General features: G+C 38.9%; 1 protein-coding gene across 2 annotated transcripts in view; it reads right to left on the bottom strand.

Annotated features, from left to right (window-relative positions):
* The window catches only part of IFIH1 (interferon induced with helicase C domain 1), a 43,052-nt gene that overhangs the window by 8,326 nt on the left and 7,895 nt on the right, over positions 1-26,831 (bottom strand). For both annotated transcript variants that reach the window (XM_067549355.1, XM_067549356.1), the window contains 9 exons: positions 25,988-26,170; positions 17,745-17,825; positions 13,339-13,559; positions 12,074-12,284; positions 9,375-9,592; positions 7,581-7,697; positions 6,405-6,528; positions 6,037-6,270; positions 852-1,108 (listed from right to left, as the gene is read on the bottom strand). In XM_067549355.1, the coding sequence (XP_067405456.1) occupies positions 852-1,108; positions 6,037-6,270; positions 6,405-6,528; positions 7,581-7,697; positions 9,375-9,592; positions 12,074-12,284; positions 13,339-13,559; positions 17,745-17,825; positions 25,988-26,170 (1,646 nt within the window). The remainder of the gene's footprint in view (positions 1-851; positions 1,109-6,036; positions 6,271-6,404; positions 6,529-7,580; positions 7,698-9,374; positions 9,593-12,073; positions 12,285-13,338; positions 13,560-17,744; positions 17,826-25,987; positions 26,171-26,831) is intronic.

Raw genomic sequence — 26,831 nt, 5'->3', positions numbered from 1 at the left:
TCATGAACCCAATCTTTTTAAAACAACTGGGGATAGTTCTCATTACTGTGAGTAGGGCCATTAAGGGGACTACTCATGGTAGTCAGAGCTACTCTCAGTGGTGTCTGCAGGAGGGACCCTTAATACTGCATTGTGGATTCTTCCATGGAAGAGGTGACATTATGAACACCCAAAGCAGAGAATTCCCAACACTCCTTGCTCGTTTGGCCTTTATAAGACCATCATCTCTTCCCAGGGTAACCTCAGGCGTTCTCTTCACTGACACAAAGGTGTTTTGTTATGAGATAACTAACGCACGATAGAATTTCAGAGTGAAATAATTAAAAGGAGACAAGCCACTTGTCATTTACACCAGGAGGTAACAAGATCTCACTATCCCTCCCCCCCATCTGTGGCTATCGTGTCTTGTCTCCGCTATGTTTGTACTGCATGATAGCTAATACGTGTTAGTGGTCCCACGGTAAAAACACCCCCTTTTTTTCTTTTTTTTTGTCAGTGAAGACATAGCTCAGAATTCAGATCTCAGGACTCAGTTGGTAATTGACGGATGAACTCGTTTTCAATTAATGTGTTTTAAAATATTAATAGCACTTTATACTTATATAGTGCTTTTCAACTAAGCATCTCAAAGGGTTTTAGTACACCCCCCTCTTTGGATGGAGAAATGAGCCACAAAGCAGGTATGTGATTTGCACAAGATCACACAAAGTCAGAGATAGATGTGGGACTAGAATCCAGATCTCCTGATGGTCAGTCCTCTGCTCTAATGATTAAGACAAGCTGCCCCCTTTAAAATTAAACTCCTTTTTAATGGCACTCCTACAATTACACTTTCTGTTATAGTTTTGTACCTGAGTCATAGGTTTAAATTCACTGTTATGCCCAGCTCCAATAAGGTAGTGAGCTTTAACTCCCACTTCTTCAAATTTTGTGTTGTCCTGAATCCACTGTAAAAGGGCAAATGCACTTTGTCGAGTCTTTGTGAAAATAATTCCCCTGGCTTCATCAGTCTTTGTGAACTCCTCCATTAAGGTATTTCGCAACTGTGTCAGCTTCTCATTTTCATATTCTGGCTTTCCAGCCAACGCTTTCAGTTCTTTCTTTTTTGCTGTAAAAAACCAAAATATAAAAATCAACAAGATGCTATCGTGGAAATAAATGCTTTAGAAAAGTCAAGTCGCAGAGTGAATTTATATTTCTCCCACACTAGCTAATTCACACCACAGTATGAAAGGCTAGGACACACCAATTTACTTTTCAAATTACTTTATATTAATTAAAAACACGTAATGAATCAAAAGAAATCCTGATAACGTATCAAACACTTCAGCTATGGTGAGAATAAACCAGAAAGACGCCTACGTACCCTGGGGATCGGTAGGCTAAAAACACATTTATACATACTATACATATGTATAAACAAACAACATTTTGAGGGTCTCAAATATAAATAATACTTTAGCCCTTATAGTAACCTACCAAACAGCTTGAGAAGAGTTGGCAGGCTCCTATATTTAAAGAAAACCCTATGTTAAGACGCACTGGACCTTACAAATGGAGTGCATTTGTGGGGTGGTGGATTTGAGAGGACAGAAACCATGCCCCTTGGGACATCCTTGTAAAGATATTTTACCCCCCTCAGACAATTTCCATAACATGTAACAAGCACCAGGATTGGTTTATTGTTTGAAAAAAGAATTTTACGTGTTCAATGCCTTATAGAGGAACGCAAAGTACATTGGGGACTGTTTTGGCTGAATGGCCTTAGACGTATATTATATGATATGTTTGCCACAGCATGGGATCAGCATATAGTGAATTCCTTCACACATAATGTGCTTATTTGAGGGAATAAGACTTATTAAAGTATCTTAGACTATAATCAAATACAGCAGGTGTGACAAGTTTCTTTTGTCACTAATTACTTAAAACTTTTACACAGTGAAATCTACAGTAAAGACCACTTCCCATAGGCAGCCAACCATCTTAAAACAACAGAGAAAAATTAATATAAAAATAAATTTCCTTCCCAGTATCACTAATGCCACCTTCAGTAAAGAACGGTTACGGACCTTCTGTAACTGTGGTTCTTCGAGATGTGTTGCTCATGTCCATTCCATGTCAGGTTTGTGTGCGCAACAGGCACTGGTGCAAGAGATTTTTCCCTCAGTGGTATCAGCTCTAGCGCCTTTTGGGGTCACGCACATATGTGCCAGTATAAGGGACACCACCAGCCCCCACTCCCGCTCAGTTCCTTCTAGCCAGAACTCTGATAGAGTGGAAGAAGGGTGGGACACGGAATGGCCATGAGCAACACATCTTGAAGAACAGTTACGGAAAGTTAATAACCGTTCTCTCTTCTTTGAGTGCTCGCTCATCTCCATGCCATGTCAGGTGATTCACAAGCAGTGCCTCTGGAGGTGGGCCAGTTCATGGATGTGCCACTTGCGATACTGCTCTGCCAAAACCTGCATCATCTCGGGCCTGTTCAGTAATGGCATAGTGGGATGGCGAAGGTATGGACAGACAACCACGTTGTGGCTCTGCAGATATTCTGTACTGGGTCCTGAGCTAGGAAATGCATCAGCCAATGCCTGAGCTTTTGTAGAATGAGCCGTCAACAAAGCCGGAGGCTTGGCCTTTGCCTGCTCGCAGCAGGCTCGGATGCAGGCAGTGATCCAGGATGAAATCCTCTGGAATGATACCGGCAGCCCTTTCATCCTTTCAGCAATTGCAATGAACAGCTGCGTGGATCAGTGGAAAGGCTTAGTCCTGTCAATGTAGAAAGCCACAGCTCGTCTAGTGTATCTAGTGGCATCTAGTGTATGAAGACACCTTTCCTCACTAGAGTTGTGGGGCTTCGGGAAGAAGACTGGCAAGAAAATAGCCTGCTTGATGTGAAACCGTGATACCACCTTGGCTCGGAAGGCCAGGTGAGGGTGCAGCTGGACCTTATCCTTGTAGTACACCATGTAAGGGGGTTCGGAAGTCAAGGCTTTGATCTTTGAGGCTCCCCTTACTGAAGTAATCGCCGCCAAGAAGGTGACTTTCCATGTGTAGAAGAGAGCAAGATGTCAAGGGCTCAAAAGGGAGCCCAGTGAGCCTTGATAGGAAGAATCAGGTCTTGTACTGGTGGAAAGAGCCTCTCCAGGCCCTTAAGGAATCTGGCTGTCATCTCATGTGATAAGATTGTTCTGCCCTGAATAGGAGGATGAAAGGCCAATAGGGCTGCCAGATGTACCATAATTGATGACTATGTCTGGGATTATGTCCCCTGTAGGGTTGCATCTATGATATAACAGATAAAACTAAGAGCTAAACTAACTAACTAACTTTTAACTATGTACACTATTATTATAAGAAAAAAACACTAGGTTAGAAGAGCTTGCCAAAGCAAGAGGACGTTCCAGCACCATCACGGGCAGTAAGAAGGAACTGGGGGGGGGGAGGGCGGCGCGCCCCTTATATCTGCATATGTGTGCGCAACCCCTAGAGACGACCCTATGGACATCACTGGGAAATATCACCAGCACCAATGCATGTGGTGCATGCACACACCTGAGCATGACATGGACATGAGCAAGCACTTGAAGAATAAAATGGAATACATTTAATTTACTTTTCCCTCATTAGGCTCTTTGAATTTCATTCCCTTTTGGCAATGAAAAACAGGCTAGTCTACTAAGTTTTACTTTCTAAGCCATTTAACTTTCTAGTTCTCAGACATTAACCTGATGTTGACATGTTCAGGCTGCAAACACTGGAAAGGATTTACTTTCAAAATAAACCTTTCCACGAGAAGTTTAAAAATATATATCACAAATGTTTCTACAGTGACTGTTGTGCCTATTATCTCTTTGAAGCTTATCTACAATAACATGTTATATCTATATTCTGTAAGGCACCAGTCATGTTTAAGATGCTATTAAACATTTTTGCAATAAATATTTATAATAAGTTTGGCTTTGCAGTTTGTTTTCACAAAACCTAAATTTTGGGACCCAATTTGACCTGGCACTGTCTCTTAATATCCCCCAGGTTTTCAGCACACTTTATCTTTAGTAAAAGGCCATTTCTATTAAGAAGCTATTTTTCCTGGCTCTCTATGATGTGTGCATATGTGGTGGTGGAGAAATAGAGGGTTTGTATTCATAGCAACAAAGAACACAACACACACTTTTAAAAATTCTAGAAGGCAACTAGGATTTAGTCCAAATTTTCAATCAGTCTGATCCTGTTCCCATTGAGGTATATGATAATTTATACTAACATAATGAGAACTTTTGTTCATTAATTTCTCCTCTGAATGAAAGGTAAAAAATATGGTACTTTTTTTCTGCCACAATGGTTTGAATTCAAAGAGCCATAATAAATCTTGCCTTATTTACTGCACTAAATATTTTTTATTAACACTGTCTGGATATTTTTAGCAGTAGTAAATTAGATCTGTAGTTTTACTGTAATATGTCATTCAATCTAAAAATAAATTGGGCTAATTTTTTCAAATTATAAAATACTAAGCCAACACAATTATTTAATAATAATACATTATTAAGCAGGAATACAAGGAAGTCTATTTCTCAGCAAACATGTATGTTGATGAATATCACTGATTCTCTAAAACAGTCTTTCACTTTAACAGATTGTAGAAAGCCCTGTATAAATTATTTAAGGAATATATTCATTAGCCTGACTTTGCAAATACCCACACTCTACTTTATATCACAGTACTGATAAAAGGATCTGTAGACATTGCTTCATATCTGTCTCTATGGTTGAAATCACCATTGAGCCATATTTTCCTCTAGATATGAATAAGCAACTCATTTTAGGCCAAATCTTGCAGCCTTCACTTAGGCAAAGCTCCCATTTATTTCATCAGGAGGTTAGCCAGAGTAAGCCTGAAGGAGGAGAGGTATACCACTGACCTTGCTATCCAGTGGTATAAACTACAAGTGCCTTGTCTCCTCCTTTTCACCACACAAATAGAAGTGCAAAATACTTCTAAATGGCTGTGCACGAGATTGACTTTCTCAGAATGTGACTTCCATGGCGATCAGCTGGGTTCTCAAGCTCACACTCTACATTTAAGTGGACAGGGGACTGGGCACAGTTCTCTCAATGGAGAAGCTCTGCAATTTGCTTCTTCCACTGGTCCAGCAGGGCCAGAGTTTGTTGATCTATAGATCACAGTGCAAAATGCTTCTCTTTCTTCCTGCCATTTGCTTGGACATTGAGTGATGTGCATTTTATTTAAGGGGACATTTTTGGCTACATTTTCAAAGTGGCTCAGCTCTCATTGTTTTGAATGGGATATTCTGGGTGCTCACCACTTTTGAAAATCTGGCTATTTCATTTTAGATGCCTGAATGGGAACTGAGATCTTTTGAAAAATTTGGTCTTATGGACCTAGTCTTGTGAGAGGCTAAGTCCTCCCTGAGGTTCTTCATCTTCCATGATCATTAAATCCTCTTGGTCTTTCTCCTCAGGCTGCCAGCAAGGATGACACTTACTGCTAATTGTAGGTGTGGTTTTGTCATGTGGATAGTGTTTGCTGGTCTCTGCCTGCTGCTGCTAGACTAATCTAACATAGCCCATCAAACAGCCAGCTGACAGTAACAAGTTTCAGTCATCAACCTAGACTGGATTCACACGAGTAACCTAGATATGAGAGACTTTGGGTCTAACAATTATCAGTCCCCAGAAGTTTCAAGTACTTGACTATGGTTAATGTGCAATAAATGATCTCCTGAGCTTGTATCAGAAATATGCAAAATCCTGAATATGAATATGAATACACTTTCCTACAATGAACTATACCACTGAACATGAAAATGCCATAAGATGCTGATAAGGAATTTAATCTATCTATATGGTATATTGTGACAAACAAACACTATAGCACTGAATGCCACAGAGGTTTCTATGAACTAATAAGTACCCATGCAAATCACATAATACAATGTCAGCAGTGTATACTAATCAGCTGTATGGATTTCAGATTTTACCATATATCACTGTAAATTTCATGCTCACCGTAAAATAAATGTATCAGAAATCTATCGGTTTCATATGCTAGTTTTGATGCTACTGGTTCATCATCATCATCTTCATTTACTATTGTTTTCTTGCTTTTCTCCTCCTTATAGAAATTATTGAGGTGGTTGTATGCATCGATCATTCGGATAGTGTCATTAATTTGCAGGGCATCGTTATATTTCTTTAAATGCTCTGCGCAAACACGTTCTTTGCGTTTTTCTTCTTTTGCAGCTAAAAACAAGAACATATATATATACATGCATGTCAATCTGTGTCTCTTTGTGTGGGTCCACACAGGGATAGATAAAGCAGCCCTCAAAATCCAAAATCATGATACATTTATGTTAAAATATTTTTAAAAATACCTTTTTTCTCCTCTTTAACTACCCACTGTTCATAAGGTTGAGTTCCAAATTCAAATGTTGGGTTGAATTGACAATAAGTTTGAATCTCTGTCATGACTTCGGTAATTTTCTCTCTAAACGGATCCTAAAAACAAACGGACAAAAAGTAATTAAACTTACAATCATTATTCTGCCAACAAAAAAAATGGATCAACCTTTTCCATTTAATATTGTCTACAGGAAATTCCTAAAACAAAAATTAGTTTCAGAAAACAATTAAGGTTGCTGACTTGCAGCCAGAAAGAACAGGGGATAGGCCAGAGAATTTCACCATCACCAGGAAAAGGCAGGTCTACTACAGAGAATTTTTTCCAGGTGTCTGATTGGTGAGTCTTGCCCACATGCTCAGGGTTTAGCTGATCGCCATATTGGGGTCGGGAAGGAATTTCCCCCAGGGAAGATTGGTAGAGACCCTGGTTTTTTTTCACCTTCCTTTGCAGCATGGGGCATGGGTCACTTGATGGTGGATTCTTTGGTGGATTCTCTGTACCTTGAACTATTTCAGCCATTATTTAAGGACTTTAGAAAGTCAGTTATAGGTTTTAGGGGTCTATTATAGGAGTGGGTGGGTGAGGTTCTGTGACCTGTGTTGTGCAGGAAGTCAAACTAGATGATCATAATGGTCCCGTCTGACCTTAAAGTCTATGAGTCTATAATGTACTTGCTTCTCTAAACACTTAAAACTAAGGAAATGAATAGCTAAGAACATCATAAATATTAGATTGTCCACATAATATATTCCTCATGAGTATAAAGTAATGCATATTTTCTCACAACACAATACCTGAAATATGACCCTTTCTGTTATCTCAAAAATATAAGAACAACACAAAGCCCTTTTGAAAAGGAAACAAAAATTTTGCATTCAACTTGACACTCCTCTACAGAAATAGTGTGTCATTATTTTCAACATATATAAATTGTATTTCTTTTTCCAAAGAGTTCATTTATTATTGGATGAGTACAAATATCGTAGGGCCTGTTATGGAACCTTCATTAGGTTATAATAACTCCAGAGCAGTTTTGTGGATCACTGTCAATTTTCAAGGCAACAGCATTGGCCTAAGAAACCTCGACTCCAGTCAATATCTCTTTGGAGATTAATGTACTTTACTGCTTAGATTTTGCAAAACGTACCCTTTTTTTGTCATCTGCAATCACAAACTTCTTATATGGCTCCTTCACCTGATCTTTCAGCTGTGAGGCATGTTCTTCAACGGTCATGAGTCTATATGCATCAAGATTAGCACAAATCTAGAAGGAGAAAGATTTCTGTTTTACTTTTCATATATTTTATGAGTTATTCTACATAACAGTTGGATGAAATATTTGTTTTTTCATGGTATCTGGTTTTATTTAAGACCTTCCTTAAAAAAGCAGTGTGCACATCCTATATGTCTTACATAGTTGTGCAAAATGTAAAAAAAATGTGGGAAAAGCATCTGAGATAAGCTAATCAAACCACATCCTAGATGAAAGATGAGCTTTGATCATCTTGGGCCCCTGAAGCAAACAAATATGAATATGCAGTTTAGATTGCAAAATAGGAATTTGAGAAGAGAAAAAAAAAGAGATCATGATTTAGACATGAAAAATGTGGAGCAAAAGGACTTTGGATACACATAGGATAATAAAGTGGAATATAGGAAACTGGGGTTCAGAGTAATTATAAAAGTAAGAGCTGGACCTGGACATTTTCGGAATATGAAACATGTAGGCACTTGCCTATTAACTGCACAGATTGAGAGATTTTTTTCACTTTTGATGTTTTCAGTAGGAAAACATTTTCCCTCTATTATATTAATCTCAGTGACGATAAAGGGAAATATTAAAATCTTCTTGAATGTAGAAAACAAAGGGTAAATTACATGAGCAGTATCACTCTATTTGCAAGTCTAGAAATCTGAATTGCACATTTCTTCATTAAAAATTAAACTAAAAACCAAACATCCTATTATTAAGATTTCAATACAGATAAAGAATATTGTGCCACCAGCTAACAGTGCTAACTCATAGATGGATCAACTGAGCAGTCCTAGTGTAATTGTAGAACCTGTCCAACCTATTACATAAATTCATGTCTATCCATGGTTTTGTTTTTCTGGCCAAGTAGGATGATCTCTGGTTTTCTCCAAGACATCATCAAGTGGCTGTATTTTTAAACATACCTCACAATTCTGTCTACTCTTACTGGTTTGAGACAACATAACTGCTTCTTATAGGCCGGGCCTATTCAACAGTAATTGGCTAGCCTACAAATTTCACTAAGGCATTGGTCTAAATTTTGCTTTTAGTTTCATCAGTATAATTCCAATGGAGTCCATCTAAAATAGAGTTACATTGGATTTACAGTTGTGTATATAAGAGATGTTGGCGCACTGTCTCCTGCGTCATCTTATTCAAATTACCCATTCTTCCTTCCTAATTAGCTGTTCTAATTGTTAGAAATTAACACCTTTGAATCCTTATTGTTCTATACAGACACAAAAATTTCTGCCTATAAATATTACTGCATGGTTTTCCACCTTCTTCAACCCACACAAATGTGTACCTCAGCAGGCTTAAAAACACATCTAATAAACAACGTGCTCCAGCAGGACATGACAGTACACTATAATTTCCAGACCACTGATGGGATTCATGGGTTTCTAATAATAAAGTGCCACTGCTTTGGTTAAACCAACACTTAATATGAGAATTCACAAACCCATCATGCTTTTCAACTGAAGCCAATCTTTTCTATTTACCAGATCCTGCAAATGATTTCACTAATTTCAATAGGACAACTTACTTATCAGTCTACAGAATCAGTTCCCATGTACCCACCAAAAATTAGGTGATACATTTAGAGACAAATACTGACTTCAAAAGGAATTGTGCTTGAATAAGACAATATTCTCTTGGTGATTTGCAACTTTAAGGGCTACTTGCTTTCAGAATATGTTCTTCAGCTTTCTGTGGAGTTTTTGCTCCTCCCACTCCAGGTGAAGCAGTCAGTCCCAGGATCTGAGGCTGTGGAATCAGGGGTTTGTTTTCTTTTCTGAATCTATTGTTTTTCATCTTTTCTTTTAAATAACGTCGCATTATATTGTTGTAGACGCCTTCCTTCTGGGTGTGATGACATTCATCAATAACGATGAGAGAAAAGTCTGGAAAACATACCCAGTACAAAATGGCTAGATTTCCTTCGAATTCAGTACGGCAGTAAATCAATCCTCTTACAGCAAAGGATACCACACCACTAATGAAGAGGGACCCCGTCAACCTTTTTGGGATCTAAGATATATATGCTTTAAAAGAATGTAAATTTCATGCAATCTCCCTGGAGGGTTGTGTTTATGTATGTGTATGTATTGTAATGTGCTTTGAAATCTATCTGAAACAGCACTATTAAAATGCAAAGTATTTTTTACATTATATAAACTGCCTTTTGCTTTTGCAAAGACTATATGAGGCAAGAATGAACCCCAGAAACATACTTTTTTAAACCATGTGTTCAACAACTGTGTTGTATTAATTATTTATGGGTGCACCCCTGATGTGTTAGATGCTTTCCAGACATTCAGGAATGGATGGCCTTGCTCAAGGAGCTCAAAGTCTAAGTAGACTGAGGGTTTTTCCCTTAAGAAAAAAAGAGGGGGGAGGGAGTTGTATATAGAAGAGAGACACAAAAGCCACAGGAAAAAAATACAAAAATGTTAAGTTACTGTATCGCTACTGGTATCAGATAATTAGGAAAACTGGGGATAATTAGGTATTGTTTGCTGGTTTTTCAGTCACATGTTTACTTAAATGTGTAACAGGTTATACTGGCCCTTTAAGACCCTGTTCCAGAAAAACAAAGGCAGGGACCAGAAGCCATGTAATGTAAGGTGGGACAGGGCTCCTTCCCAATGGGAGCTTAGACTTCCAGCTCTGGCTTCCTTCTCCCTGTCGGTGCATTCTCTGTTCTGAAGGAGAAGGCAGCATATATACTGCCCTTCTTCGGAGAGCTTCTCTCCAATCTCCTGGGAGGGAGAGGACAGGATCAGCAGCTTCATGAAGAACAGTGTGTGGCAGGAGAACTGGAGAGGAGTATGAACTTTTGGGTTGCTGCAATGGACTTTATTTTTGGGACAACCAAGACCATTTTGAACTGCTTTGGTCTATTAACCCAGCTGCCGGAAGGTGGTGGGAGACCTGATAAACACAGTGGGGAGATCCGCAGGGGACCCATAGAGAAGGAACAGAGGGAGCGTGCTGCAGAGGCACGTCTGGCCATGAAGGGGTCCTCAGTAAATGGCAACCCAGTGACAAAAACGCAGCGCAGAAGCATGCAGTACTCTACAGTTACAAAGGGACCTTGTCAAAGATGCCTTGTACTACTTTAAATCACCGGGTGGCATTTGCAGATATATAAAACATCTCCCTGTTTTATTTGCATATGGAGGCAGTGGAGTGAAATTTAAAAGATTCCTGTTTAAAAAGCCATGAGAAAGGAAAAGGAGCAAGGGGGGGCGATGGGGAGAATGAACAACAGACACTTTACCTGGGGGCTGAAGACTGACAGCTAGAAAAGGAGATTAGCTTGTGCTATATATTCACTGAGGAGATGCGAGTGTCCTCACACAGTGCTCCAGTATGTCAGAGTGGCCTGGTGCACAGCCCACTCTGATCTGTCACAAAGCAGGACTATAGCTAGAGTACTGACAGGTTCTCAGAATCTCTTGAATTGGATTCTTATAACACCCATTTTGCCCTTCCCCCTTGAACATGTATATTTGGAGGACATTAGTGCTGTTATTCAGAAGGGCCTGGCCTACCAGAACAGGTGCATTTCCGCTATAGAAATGGGGCACACCATGTGGAGACTACATACGGCAGGGTTCACAACTTGGGTGAAATCGTGGCCCCACTGAAATCAATCGAGTCGGGCTTAGCTCCACTGTTGGTCTATTTCTGGGAAATAGGAGAATTCCTTCCCATTCTCCCCCACGGGTCTCTCTATTAATTTGGGCAAGCAACTTAACCGCTGTGGGTCTTCGTCTCTCCAGCAGTACAGTGAGATATTGTTATAGTTGCCTACCTCAGAGGTGTGGTGTGGGGTAATCCTATTTCTGTTGTGTTTGTAAAGGAATAGAAGAGCTAAGGACTCAAGTGCAATTCAGCTTTGAAAATGGACTAAAAACAATATGTTACTACTCAACAAAGTGATTCCTATTCTGTATCCAGTCATATCTGCTCAACTTCAAGACTAAAATAAAACTTTTCCTACTTTTTTGTCCATCATTCTGATCAGATCAACACAACTAACACTGCGTGAGCTGGATTCTATTCCCTCTTTTGCATCATCCACAGAATTGTTTACTAAGTTCCAGTCGGTTCACTTTGGCAAACACATTGAAGGGAATGGGGATGCAAAGATATCACTGTGTCGAATTTGGCTGCCAAAATTTTTATTCCCGATAACGATGCACAAGAATCCATCTTGACTCCCACAACCCAGGTTGCGTTTGCAGAGCTAGTGATTAGAAAAACATCAGTGAGAAACAATGAGTAAAGAAACCCACCTTGCCATTTTCACACTGACACTCTCCAGAGTAGAATGACACTTTAAGTCTCTCAAAGAAAACCTAGAGTGAAAAACTTACCTGATAACTGGACACCTTCTTCATCTTCTTTCGTTGCATTCAGCAGTGAATTCTCAAGGATCTGAGCAGTACTGATAATGACATCATTTTTTCTTACAACTTCCGGAAATGAAATTTTCAGTTGAGAATCCCCACTTAATCCAGTAACCCGATACCAGTGTTTCAGGAACGGGTTGAACTCCTTTCTGAAATGCTGTTCCACTAAAGGTACCTGAATAAAAGTTTCCAGAGAAAAATTTGAACTACACAGGACCCACAAGATTAATTCTATTAAACATATATCACAGAATGATTGTTAGCTAAAACTTCCATTCTGTGTAAACCAGTATTTATTCTAATACCTTGGGTATTCTGTACTACAGAGATGGGGGAAAATGACCAATAGCAAAATACTATATATATATTTTAATGAGAGTGGGCTTACTGGATTTTTACATCAAGAATGAAACATCGTCTAAAGGTTTCAGTAATTAGTTATTTAGGGGCATGTTTTCCTACTCTTATGCCTCTAATAATGTGGTAAAAATATCTATCCATCAAAAACTGTAATAGATATTTTTATTAAACTCTAGAGAAGTATTTTAACAAATAAATCTTAAAGACACATGTAATAGTATGGGCTGTATTTTTTTGTTTATTTACAACATTCTAATGGGAATAGAAATATTTGTAATAGTATTTTAAAATTTCAATGAAAACAGTTTTAATTTATACATTCCCTTGCAGTGCAATGAACTTAAACTATAGCATTGTGCTACCTCAACAGAACCAGAAAAACTGGCTAAAAATTATCTCCCAAGAAATGCAAAACCCACCAGATGGACTTCATTATCAAACCCAGCTGTAAAAATAACATAATTATGAAACATACATTTTGATTTTTTTAAAATAATATTTTCAATGTTAATCATGTAAACTGTTATTAGTAATACAGATAATGGTATTATTTTTGCAATATAATTGATAGGGCAGATTAGCTTCTCAGTTGCACTGGTGTAAATGGAAATCCTTTGGATTTACACTAGTATAATAGACATCAGAATCTAAAGCAGCTGCCCTTTTAAACATAGCTCGATTTAGAAAGCTTATTGGCATGCTGATTTGTGCTTATTTTAAAAAGGGCAATATTAACATGGTATACATGGTCCTGCCTCAGGGCAGGAGGCTGGAATAGATGGTCTGTCTAGGTCCCTTCCAGCCCTACATTTCTATGATAAATACAAAAAGCTTTAAACTGCTATTCCTGTTATAATGGCACAGGATACCTTATTCACAAGTACTATAACTTTTCCAGGCTCTGATGCTCTTCTCTTCTTATCCAAGTGCTCTTTGGTAATGTAAACAGCCACTCTGGTTTTACCACTGCCTGTAGGAAGACATATGATAACGTTCTCCCCATTCAGTGCTGGTTTTGCAACCTCCATCTGGTAATTTCTGAGAATCAGTTCTGGTTCAGGGGAAGCTCTTTTGTCTCTATCGTCCTCATCTAAGAAGATGGAAAAATACAACGGTCAAACAGAGGAAAACATCAGCAAATTTTACAAATAGTATGTGAAAAGCTCAAATATAATACAAATGTAACCATGACATAGGTTTTCAGAGCAAAATGAAGGCCTTGCCACATAACTGCTTTTGTGTTGGGCAAATCTGAACAATTTTTCTTAAACTAACAGAAAAATCTGGGGTACATCACTGGACGTGGCCAAAAGTTTTACTTCAATTCAGCAAAGAAACTTCCCAGGTTGAAAAGCAGCCCAGTCAGAGGCTTGTTCAGCATAAACATGATAATCAGGAAATAGACAAAGTTTGTTATATATGTTAATTTATTACTTAATGCCCGTAGAGCCAAATTCTCCAATACAAGTAAAGACAGTGGAAATAAATCCTCATATGCTGCGAGCTAGTATAATTCTACTTGATGCATGTTAAAGAAAACAATCTCTGCATACCACAGGGCTCTGTGAGGACTCTGTCTTAGAATGAAACAAAGCTTTGTGGTGCATGATCCACAACTTTGAGAATCCACCACCAAAATCCCAGTGTGAGGAGGGAGCATAGTAACTGGAGAGGCTCTGGCAGACGTGGGCAGTAGTAGTCTTACAGTTCTGTATTCAGTTCTGTAGTCTGTATTCAGTTAGCTGCCACAGAATCTCCTCACCCCCTTCACAAATTCCATTTATTTGGGCTTTGTGCAAGACAAAGGATTTGGTCCATAATCCATAGGCAAGATTCCGGAAATCTACTTCTCTTGAATGACTGCTAGCCTTTCACCGATATGTATAATCCCACATGAATTACATTACTGCCATGCCTTCACTGCTGTTGTTACCCATGCTAGCCAGAGTACAGCTAGAACAGGTGTGCCTACCCATGCTGCAATCTCACCTTCACTTGCCTCTTAAGCGTATGTCTATAGTGTAATCCAAGGTGCAACTGCAGCACAGGCAAGCATATCCATGGCTAAAAAGAGCAATGCAGATGCACCAGCAAGGGCTAGCAACGCGAGTACATACCCAGTGCACTTGTACCTGCATGGCTAGTCCATGCTGATGTCTGTGCCACCACATCTGCACTACTATTTTTAGCCATCCAAGCGTGGGTAAAGTTAGCACTAGTATGTCTAGCTGTGCTGCAATCACACCCCATTTTACAGTGTAGACAAAATCTGAGTGACATTATGGGTTCAGTGCTAATCTCATAGCACAAAGACAGCAGGAACAGGATCAAGCCCTGCGTTGATTCATTTTAAAAGGCAGAATTTATTTCTACACTATTGTATGTACATTTATTTAAGAATTACTTTATTTTCAACCATACTTGTAGAGAACTCTCTGTAAATGTTCTCAAAGAACTTACATTCCACATCAAAGATAAAGACAATATTCCACTAAATAAAACCAAACCCTTGCTCTTATTGTCTGATGAGATCACTAGACGAAGAATTACAGAGCTTTTATCATCACTGTCACATTATACATAAAATAAGTGTCCCGTTTCTTGTATTTGATTCCATTAAATAAAACTAAACTAACAGAACTTAATGAAGCTTGAGAAAAGACTGCTGATGGAAACATCCGGGTTCCATTTCTAAGTGTTTTTCGCTTGTTTTATCTTTTAGTGTGCGTGCAGTACTATTTGAGCACAGGAAAATTCACACCAGAGAGTGCTTGGCAGAAGTCATCTAACTACTACTTCTCGGTTTTGAGGAAGAGTATTTGTTTGCTTTCTGCCTGGCTAAATCCAATAGATTAATCATATTGAAACCAGCATGGTATCATCTGTCTGTCGATTTCAAGACATTGAAATTTAACCAAACAAACTAACCTAACGCTTTAGAAAACTCTCTCTCTTCTGTATATTTTTTTGCCTTTTTGATAAACATATAAGATCTTTAAAAAAAATTTAAAGAATGCCTTTTACGCCATGTCTTTTTCTCTCAATTATCTATTTCTCTGAAAGGTTCGTATGAATCACAGTTTTGGGTCTACTCACACGATCAGTATTCTTTGTTTTGCATCCTTTTCCTAACCCCTATTTTTTTAAATGATCTTTGAATATCAAGCTGCTATCAAACCTACGTGAAGGACACAAACTTCAATGCATTAAGACACCATTAGTAAACTACTGATGACAGTATTACAATTGTATAAATTGTATAAATTGTCACTTATTTAAAATACCAAACTCTGTCATCAGCAGGAGGTCTATCACTCCTTAACTCTAATATTGGCTTTCACTATATTTGCTAGGGGAGAGTGAACTATGTTTTTTTAAAAACGAGTTGTGTTAGCAAACTTATTTTAACTAACATGTTTTTAAAACCCTAGTGTAGACAAAGAGAACTGTATTTTAACATGCGTTAACTGGTCCTGGTGAACCCCAAAGGGGAACGTAGGACTGATTTTCAACGAGCTAACACAATAAAATTAATTAATTAATTAATAAATCGAAACCCCACCAGTTATCCCATACTCTGTGTGATTAATGTTTGTATAATTTGAACATACACAACACGATGGCCTGACCCAATGCCCACTGAAGTCAATGGGAGTCTTTTGCAGACTCCAGCTGTGTTGTATCAGGCCCTATATAAATGCTTCCTATTATTAATATTGATTTCATGAACCAATTATGTTGGCTTTATTAGACAGATTGTATCAGCTGGTTATATTTGGAGACCTAAACTGTTCCCAGCCCCCACACAAAGGGGAGCCAGGAAGCAATCTTTATTAGGGCTAGATCCCTGAAGACAAAAGGGATCCCTGCAAAGGCAACAGAGCTCTGCACAGGCAGATCCATTTGCAAGATCTAGGGTGTCATTTACAAGAGTGGCTAAGGGCCTGAGACACAAAAGTGTTGCTCTGCTCAGTGGTATAGCATTCAACTCCGGAACCCTGCAGCCTCATGGAATTCACAGCCATGAGTTAGGTGCCTAGGCCATGTAGTGTATAAGAGAGTTGGGCACCTAAGGGGGAGATCTGCAGAAGCCAGCAATCTGAGCAGGAAATCACCTTAGCTAGGTGGGGTGTGAAATGCAGAGGAAAGGGACAGGGCTATGGGCCCAGTGCCTCAAAGTCATTTAGATGCCTAATTCCGATTGATCTGGGCCTTAGGTCTCTAACTAATGGTCCTGAAGCCAGCACCTCCCTCAAAACACAGACCTTTCTCACAAAAAAATCTAGGGACAGAGGAGCAAAGGGAGAGAGAGAGAGCTGAAAAATAGCCAATAGCTAGCTGGTTGGGGCACTGGGATGTCAGAGACCCAAGTTCAAGTCCCTGCTCTGTCTGATCTTGAGCAGAGACTTGAACCAGTCTCCCCCACTTTAGGTGAGTGCCTTAACCAGCGGGCTATAGAATCAGTCTCTCACTAGCCCAATCAATCAGTCCCAACAGGAGAGACGGAGAACCACCCCCCACAATACTCAACAGTCCGATGGTTAAGGCACTCAGCTGGGATGTGGAAGATGTTGGTTCAAGACAAGATATTACCCCTCTTAGTTTGAAAATCTGCTTCGGGCCCTCTGGGATTAGGGCTCTGAGTTGCTGGCTAACTGTCGGGCAATACCAGCACTTAGTCAGCTTTGCAAATGCTGACTAATGGAAGCTTAGGCGCATAGGGGACATAGGTGGCAGCTGAGCAGTGGTTTTGTGAATGTCAGGGGTTCCTAAATGTTGGATGTAGGTGCCCAAATACCTTAGTGTATCTGGCTGTAAGTGACTTAGGAAGAAAAGTCCCTCTGACTTTCAGTGGCACTTGCGCTCCTAAAGTCACACAGCTGCTCCTGAAAAAAATCTTATCCCTAGCCCTTAGATCCCCTCAAAATATAACCTGTCAAAGTGCTAGTAAAACTTGTTCCCTCTCACTGCCTTATTCAGGCCAAGCATCTCTTTTCTGGGCTGCACTTTACTTCGAGGGAATTGCAGAAAAGGCAAGCGATGAAATACTTTATAGCACAATATCACATATCATTAGACATTTATACCATGGTTGAGCTCAGAGGCCCCAATCAGGATCCAACTGTGTTACATAACAATAGGGTCCCTGCCCTGAAGAGCTTACAGACTAAGCTAGCGCTCACAATGAAACCTTAGTTATTGATACAGAACACCCCGTGTGCTTGCTTCCATAGATCTTATTTTACACTTACTAGAGTATATAAAGAAATCTTACCTGAATCACCACTTGTGGCACTACTCTGTCCCATGCTTTCATTTAGGCAACTGACACTTGCATCTGGCAAACTGGCCTCTTCTGAAAGAAAGAGAGAACATTAAAAATAAATCTAAAAGTTTTATGGCATAAACATATTTCCCTACTTGCTTGTACTTAACACTGTATTTCAACAGAGATGTGCCAAAAAATTAGAGTAGTTGAGGGGTGCTTTAAGTTACGCTGCCTGCAGCAACAGGCTATGATGACTGACAAACTAGAGGAAAACTATGCATTTTGTTATGTGCCAGCATATGCTCTTCCTGTTCCTACCCCTAGGTTGTGGTAGGCAGGAGGAGAGGTGCAGATGGTGTAGAATCAGCTATGCCAATGATATTCCCTACAGTCAGAGGGAACCCTTGCCTACCCCTTTAGGGCAATTTTCCATCTTTTTTTGCATAGCCTTAAGAGTCCAAAATGGCCAGAGCCAGGTCCACCATTTTGTTTTGTGTGAACTGGAGGAGGACCTGCAGTGGCAAGATATGGAGATGTCCATCTCCCAATACATCTGAAGACTTTGTGATTTGCAAACTGTAGAAGTAAAAATGATTCCTCGGGAGATCTATTTTGACACTTTGAGCTATAAACATGAACAGACAACAATAGAATCCAGGAAGTTTAAGTACAACATGAATGTGCTATGACCTCAAAGTCTTTTTAAAAGAAGAAGTTTACAAGAAGTTCACCAGGGCTTTCTGGTCTAATTTATTACTTTAGAGAGTGACAGTCATAAAAATCATTTCTATTGTCAAAGCCTCTACAACTTATCTTGTCAGATTTCTTAGTTTTTTTCCCTATGGTTTATCTTATTGAAACATATCAATATAAAACCAGTAATATAAATATAAAACAATAATAATATATAAATATAAAACAAGTTATGGAATTTTACTGTGACAAATCTAACTTCCAATAAGACTTGCCTTTTAAGGTTCTTATTAACAAACAATACCTGGATTTGCTTTTCCTTGCCAGACCTGGAAAACAAATGAGGTATCTAGAGACAAAATGAGCTCTTTCCTTCTGGGGTATCACTACTGCCAGTCATAAAGGTTCAGTCGGTTCAGTCCCTACAACCACACCATCTTTAATTGGCTTCTACAGGTGTAACTGATTAGAACTTAGTTTAAAAAGATCTATTATTATTTGTATTATGGTAGCATCCAGAGGCCCTAATCAAGTCACGTGCCCCACTGTGCTTGCAGTTATATAAGCATAAGAACGACATGGCTCCTCTCCTAAAGGTTTAAGACAAAATATGACATTATTTCACATTATTAATATTAAAGCTAAAATTTCAGTATATAAACTAAGTGAAACTCTTATACTAACACAATGTCATTTCACAGGTCTGAAAGCCCCTCTATTGACTACACTTATATTTGGCTATATCACTTTGGTTACCACGGAGATGAAACATGGCTAAAGCATAGCACACACCACCACCGCACATTAGGTCTCTTTCTAGAAAGTGAAGAATGCCATACTCAATTGAATGGAGTGTTGTAACAGTGTTGGTTCCAGTATATATCATGACTTACAGTTATAGCGTACAAGTTATACCAAGGGTTGTTAATAGCTCATCTCATTTTCCATGACTCCTGAAAACAGTTTAGTGGCTACTCTAATACAGGCATGTGCTTAAGTGTTTGCAGCATCAGGACCTTAGTGAATCAGGGCCTTAGCAATTAAATGCACTTCCTGACTGTAATCTTTTTAAGATTGTAAACTGACTGTAAACTTCTTAAGGCAACACAACTTTCTTTTACAAAATCTGCAATTTGCTTCCAGAAAGTTAGTGTATTTTCTCCAAAAATATGTTAGAGACTCCATCAACATGAAATCTAAGTTTCTGAAACTGTGTTTAACTCAGTTTGATACTACACATGCCCTTGAATCCCCCTGGCTTTTTTGTATTTTAACAAGCACATTTCAGACCTACCTGTTCCTGCACAAAAGACTAGGGACACTGACTAACTGTAGCTATAAAAGGGAAGATAATGAAAATGACTATACACCAAGTGCTGCCAAATACTCAAAGTATGAAAACGGAAAAAAGAAAAACAAAGTTCCCTTCTACTCTCTTTCAGACAGTGTAACCTTAGGTATATTTGTATCTATGGTAGATTTAAAAACAAACAAGCAAACAAACAAAAAATCAGACAGGAGTGTGACTTTTACATTGGTGTCTTTTGCTTATTTCTCATATAGTTTAAAGACAAAGAGGTATAACATTTAACCTACCAAAAAACTTACAAATAAAATTAGAAAGTGACAGTTATGTCATACCTACTAGAAGACTAGATCACTGCAATGAAAAGCTCTGGTATGACAAAGACTTATTTCAATGTTAAGCACGCCCTCTCCTGGAGGACAATGATATGGCAGAATTAAATTGTATTGTAAACTTGACAGATATGGTCAGATTTTCAAAAAGGCTCAACTATTTTGGTGTCTAAATGAGTGGAGAGCTTTTCTGAAAAACCTGGCACATATGACCTGATTCCCCACTGTCTTCCAGTGTATGTATGTCATTTCCATCTGTGCAAAGTGAGTGCAAAGCAAGTATAGAAAACCACTAAGATGGGACAGTAGTGTTTACACCCATTTTGAATAGGTTTAAATGACTACACAAGATGCAAATACATTAGAAAACATGGCTCATAATACCTATTAGTAGTTTTCAATGAATAATACATTATTACTCATATGCATGTATTCTGCAATAGTCAACAAATAATCCACATAACAAAATGGCCATTATAAATAAAAACTTCTGTTAAAAAATTAAATCTAGCACTTCCTGGATAAAGAGAAGTTATACTTACGTCTAACTCTTTAAATATATGATACCAGCATACTGATGAGACTGGAGAGGAAGGGGGAAGTAATCTGCTTCATGGTAAGCATGTCTCAGGCCAGGGACTACATGACAGCTTGGTTTTGCTCTCTTTTAGTGCCCTTAAAAGGTAGTTGATTACCAGAAATGAATCCCTCTTATTTGTCCGCAGAATAAGTAAAATATAGGCAACTGCAGAGCAAGCTTTAACTTTGTCCTGGAGGGTCACCATCAATACCTAGTCTTGATTTGTCCTCTCTGATGAGATCAACAGGAGTACAAGTATAGATGGCAGCTTTATGACATGTGTGACACTGGGCCAGAAATGGCTAAGCAACTTTGCAAGTTTAAAGACATATTATAGGAAAATACAATGGTAGTGAGGGTCATTCCTTACAAGTAGACTAGAGCTTTGATGTGCAAGTGTATGTTGGTAGTTATTTGATGATGTTTACATATATCTTGTTAGAGGTTAACAATACAGATAAACTGCTTTCCTGTCTATTACTGTTGTTCAATTGACTAAAAGGTCAAAAAGGATTATTAACATTTAGATGGAACTTGATTGTATCAATACTATTGTTTTTATTTCTCTTTGAAGATTAAATAGTAAATACCTGTGAATGGTTATAAATGGCCAATTACCTTGTGCTAATGTAACTAGTGATAGGTGTGCACAGGACATAGGAGATGATACTTCAGAGTCCCAAGTAATCATCTATTAATTGTTCAACGAGGTACCTGCTGTCAAGAAGATATTGGTCAGCCTGCCCAGAGCTATAAACGACTCGAGTAGACTGATCGTTTTTTTATCTCAAATCTGTCCAAGCTTGTCAAGGAACGTTTGGATCACAAGATTGGGATCCCAGCACCAACCTGGAATCACCTTGCTAATTCTCATGGGAGAATTTGAATACTCTGTCATGGACTATTTAGTCTTCATTTCTTTGGACTGAATTCCTAACAAAGAAAGTCTAAACAAGAACTCATGACCCCCAAGCTCTTCAGGTAATTTCAGAAACTTTGCAATTTAAAAACTTGGCAATTCCGTTATCATCTCTACTTTGAAACTGACCTAAGAGCTTTATTTTCATCTGTGTATGTATACTAACCTTTTAACCATTACTCTTTCCTTTTTTAAATAATTATTAGTTTAGTTAATAAGCATTGGCTTTAAGCATGTATTTGGGTAAGACCTGAACTATTCATTGACCTGTTTGGTAATATGTCCAATCCTTTGGGATTGGTAGAACTTTTTTACATATGATGAATAAAGATTTTCAGTAATCCCCATCATATTTTACTTGGCTGTCGGGATGCTAGCCAAAGGGCTGGACAGTTTTAAAGAAACTGTTTTGTCTTCTGAATAACCAGTGAGGTGATCAGAAGCTGTTTGTTGCTGGCTTGATACATCTTATGGAAGAAAATCTACCAGTATTTAGGGCTTTGCAGTTTTGCCCTGTTTAAGATATCTCAGCATGGCTCCCCTGGAGGCCAATGTCACAACGTGATCATTTGTCCACTGGGGCCTGGAATGAGTCTACCAACCATTCCAGGCAGGCATTCAGAATGGCCATTATAATCTGGTCTAATTAGTGACGTACAAGAAAGGCTCTACAAAACATCCCCAGTGCAGACATCACTACCCCACCGATGGCTGTAGGTTTTCTGGCACAGCCGTAAAGTACCTACCAAAATCTGGCCCTAAAAATGTAAATGTATTCTCTGTGCAAGCTACAATATTCATTACAAAGCCCTCACTCAAGAGAATCCATTAGAAAAGAAATGAAAGGGTACTCATTTTCCAAAATGAAAGAGGGTTTTTAACATGAAAGAAGAGTAACATTTTCTATTTTAAAATTTTGGTCATTTTCGTAAATTACTTTTAAAAAAGTAAACCTTCCCCAAATGATCAAAACAAAGAGGCTGGTATTCTGACAGTTTTCATCAGCCTTATTATCCTTCCCTCAGAGTTCTCTTTGTGCCCTGCTCGTCACTGCACCTTATGTAGTCTTTTACACCCACTTTGCACAGACATAAACATCTACACATGTGGTGCAAGATGGTAGAGAAAAAAGGCCCTGATACTTTTGATAAAAAGGAAAATAGCACCCCCATGTGCTTCATTTTATTGGAAAATATATGCTAAAACAATGTGAGCTGTTTCTAACATGAGGGAATCAGAGAGTCATTTGTAAGACATATTTGAAACCTTAATTTTAAACTGAATACAGTGGAATCAATTTATAATGAACTCAGATATAAGGTTGGATTTTCAAAAGAGCTCAACATTCAGGGGCCAGAAGTTGCAATGGGAGCAGCTGAGTGCAAAGTACTTTTGAAAATCTGGCCCATTGGAGCATACAGATCCATGTTTTGCACTATCTGTGTGTGGAGGAGGAGGCAGGGTGGAAAACAGAGTACAGCAGCTACTTCTCTAGTCTCCATCCCTATGAAAGTGTCCAATAGAATTTATAATCTTTCTCTAGCATAATTAATGCCAATTAACATGATGTATGGAAAATAGATCTTGTGAAACAAAACTGAAATTGTATTTTAAGGAGATTACAAGCTTGGTTGATAAAGGAATTGGCAACCTTAATCCAAATATTACCTAACTTCTGAGTGCTTGATCTGCAAGCTTAGGTTCCTTTAGTGTTGCTTTGTGTGGAAGATTTAGGCTTTTAAAAAACAAACTGAAAAAACCCAAAACAGAACTTGCATTATGTGGAACCATACTGCCCCGTACATGGGTCATCAGCAGGGTTGGAATCTTTAGCTCCACAGATCACACATCTACCATTTGAGTGAATGAAATAACTGATAGCTATAGTATGCTGTATTCTTCAATGTGAACTAACCATTAGAGGGGAATGAGACACACTGCCAGTGAGTTGCTAAAATATCTGGTGACAGCAGAGGAATATTGAGACTCAGACATTCTGGGTTTTGTTCCAGGTTCTGGAGGGAGTATGCTCTAGTGATTCTTACCGACCTTTCTGCCCCAACTTACCTCCTGACATGATCCCCCACAGCTTGTTCCCTTCTGTCCCTATTCCTGTTCTGCTCCTGTTACCCCCTAGCCTGCTCCATTCTCCCCACACCCTGCTCCTAATGCTGCCCTAGCATGCCTCATTTTCCCACTTCCCTTTCTCCTCCAATCCTGGGGGCAGCAGAGGCTAGTTCAGGTTCCAGTGCAAATCAGAGCAGCTTCAGGGCTGCAGTAATTTGCACTATCTTATTCCTGAGGCTTTTTATGCAGAAAGGATAATCACTGAAGCACAGCATGTTCGGACGATGCCCCCTTTGCCATGGTACCATCCTCCACACAAGCAGAGGATTCTTATTTTGCTGAGGCTCGGGGTACGTCTTCCTTGCATGATTAGCCTAGGAGAGTCACACCCAGACCAATATAGACCGGGTGAGAGATGCCACACTACAAAGCCCTACCCAATTACTGGGCCCTCACGGGCACTGCACTCAAGTGACATGAGTCACTAGGATTTCTGGGGGCACATCTCATGTTCTCTGTGCTGCCCTAAACTGAGCTGCTCTATGATTCTTTCCCAATTAATTATGGGAGAACTTGTCTGTCTTTCTGGGAACATGGGAGGGAACTGTGGGCAGGCATGGGAAAACTATCAGCACTCAAGTGATTTAGTCTGTGTCCTCACTGCAAAGTGGGTGTCTTATCAGCCTGAGTGAAAGCGATACCCAGGCTCTAACCTACACTCTTACCTGGGTCACAGAGCCAGGTTAAAATCACCACTAAACTGTGCAGTTGTTGCCTGTGGATGGAAGGGAGGTTAGAGGCAACACCCAGATAAGAGCCCAGGCTAACTGCAATGAAAACATAGCCACACTCAGGGAATGTCATTGTGTCCGGGCCCTGTTTTGGAAGGACCCTTTCTAAAGGTGAAAGGGAGTTCAATCTGATCAGTTCAGTATGATCATTAAATACTTGGCATCTCTGCTACAGATGTTTTTATGCAGTTATCAATCTACTTTAAAACACTTTGTGATATGTTTATATTATGTTGGACAAAAAAGAAGCGGTCTTGTTTCCCAAGTCAAAAGATTAGTTATCAGAGCCAAATCCTACTTTGCCTTACTCACATGAGGAGATCCATTAAAAAAAAAATCACTGATTGTGTCAGCTCATATATGAGCAAGGCAGGCAGGTCTTATCTTGACCATTATCACTACTATCAACTGGGACTCCATCTGAACCTGTAGCAGATGTGACAGTCTTCTTAGCTCACAAGCATACATTTGACTCAGTGGATCTCATATGGGTCTGTATTCCTGCTATTTATGGTTCAAGGCACATTTTTCAAAAGTGAATTCACACAAACAATGGAAATATGAGTAATTAAAACCGCTATTTCAGATTCTGGGGTTTTCCATGATTTAGTAAGTTAAATGTGATTATGTTGTTTTTGGTGTAAAATAAACATTTTTCACTTGTTAGACAATTACTGACAAAAACCCTAATGTAGACACAGCATAAAAGTGCTTTTGCCACTATAAGCTGCATCTACAGGGTTTGCCAGTATAGCTATAGTAGTATAACTATACAAGCAAACTTTTTATAATGTAGATCTGGGCTGATTTAATCTGAAATCTGTGATAACTATTGAACCTACATGAGAATTATACATTTATTCAAACCACATCTTAAAATTGGTTTTCGAATCATTTTAAAACATTGTATTTATAACACACAGGAGGAAGACAATTACTGATGCTCTTTTTATCAAATGTGAGCAGATCACGAAGGCCATGCTAAAGTAGCAAATCCTGTACGTTCACTATAAACCTGCATCTGATTCCATGTGGGTGATCCCTGCTCTATGGGAACAGTAGGTAGGAGTGCTACAGACTGCCTTGACACAGGTCGCCCTGAGCCATTCTGTTCTGTGCCAGCAAGAAGGTTCCTGGACCCCCTACTGCTACCCTGGGGGGAGATTTTTCCCTAGTTGTGTTTATTTAATCAGTTCAAGAGTGGCAGTATTTAGTCATTCCTTATCTTGCTGCATCTCATTGAATTTGAGTGACAGTTTTACTTAAGTACTGAATAAAAGCTGCAAAATTTGGCCCAAAGTGGATAAGCACTTGTTTATAAGCATGGTTACTGTAAATATGGTGTAGGGTGGGAATTTACCACTTCTAACAGAGAATACTTTCTCCTTTTCACTTATGTGCTTACCATTGATAATAGCATATATCCAGTAAATTGAAATTTCTAGCCTCCAGGGAGCTCACTGGAAACAAATCTATTTCTGATATTTTACAGATCTTGGTTTCACCTGAACTCTTGTCAAGTTATGCGAAATGTAAAACAAAGTACCAATTATTAGATTACCTGAAACTACAGAAGTGTCTTCAAAAGATGTTTCTAATATAATGCTCCCACTGGCCAGACTATCATTCATTTCATCTCTCTGTTTCAGCCCCTTCCCTTCTTCAGAAGCCAACGGCTCTTCAGAGTCCATTTCCTCATCTGTAGTAGCTGGATGCTTGGTCCCATTTTCTTTATTTTCTTTTTCTAGAAAAGTAATACAACTTGAACTTACAAAACAAGCTGTTTTCATTTAAACGTGGAGCTTAGTCTCCAAATGCAGGCAATTATACAGTAAGTCTAATCTCATATTTGCACGAGTCACCACACAGGGGCATAAATGTCCTTTTTACATGTCAAAGTCTTGATTTGAAGGTCCAAATATAGGATTTAGATTACCTTTTCAGAAGAAGGAGATATTTGATCTATTATGGTCTGAAAATAAAATAATGGGCCAGATTCTGCTTTCCATTACACTTGTAAATCTTTGCTGAAGTCAATGGGGCCGCATGGACATAAAGGTGAGCAGGATTCATCCTGTGTTATAATGTGGGTTCATAAATCCAGAAAACAAAAAATAGGGTTTGGCGTAATAATGTTCTGTCATTGTTCTGCCCTCTTTTTCAATGCAAAGACCATCTCTATTTTAGATTCATCTCTTGTGGCACTTTCAGTTTTCAGTGTGGGTACATTGGATGCATAAAACAACAAAGCAGTTTGATAAATTACATACAAGTCATTTACATAGAAACACTGGAGAAAACTGTACTCCAGGATTTTCCATGTTAGTAACTGAATAACCTTAAAAGACAAGACCATTTTTTAAAAACAAAATTTAAAAATTTAAAAATATGAATAAAGTTTCTCT

The sequence above is a fragment of the Emydura macquarii genome, unplaced genomic scaffold, assembly GCF_026122565.2.
Source record: "Emydura macquarii macquarii isolate MOO-44397 ecotype Brisbane River unplaced genomic scaffold, CSIRO-AGI_Emac_v2 contig_1253, whole genome shotgun sequence".
NCBI lineage: Eukaryota > Metazoa > Chordata > Testudines > Chelidae > Emydura > Emydura macquarii.
Note: the sequence above shows the minus strand (reverse complement) of the source record. Positions and strands in the feature narration are given on the sequence as shown.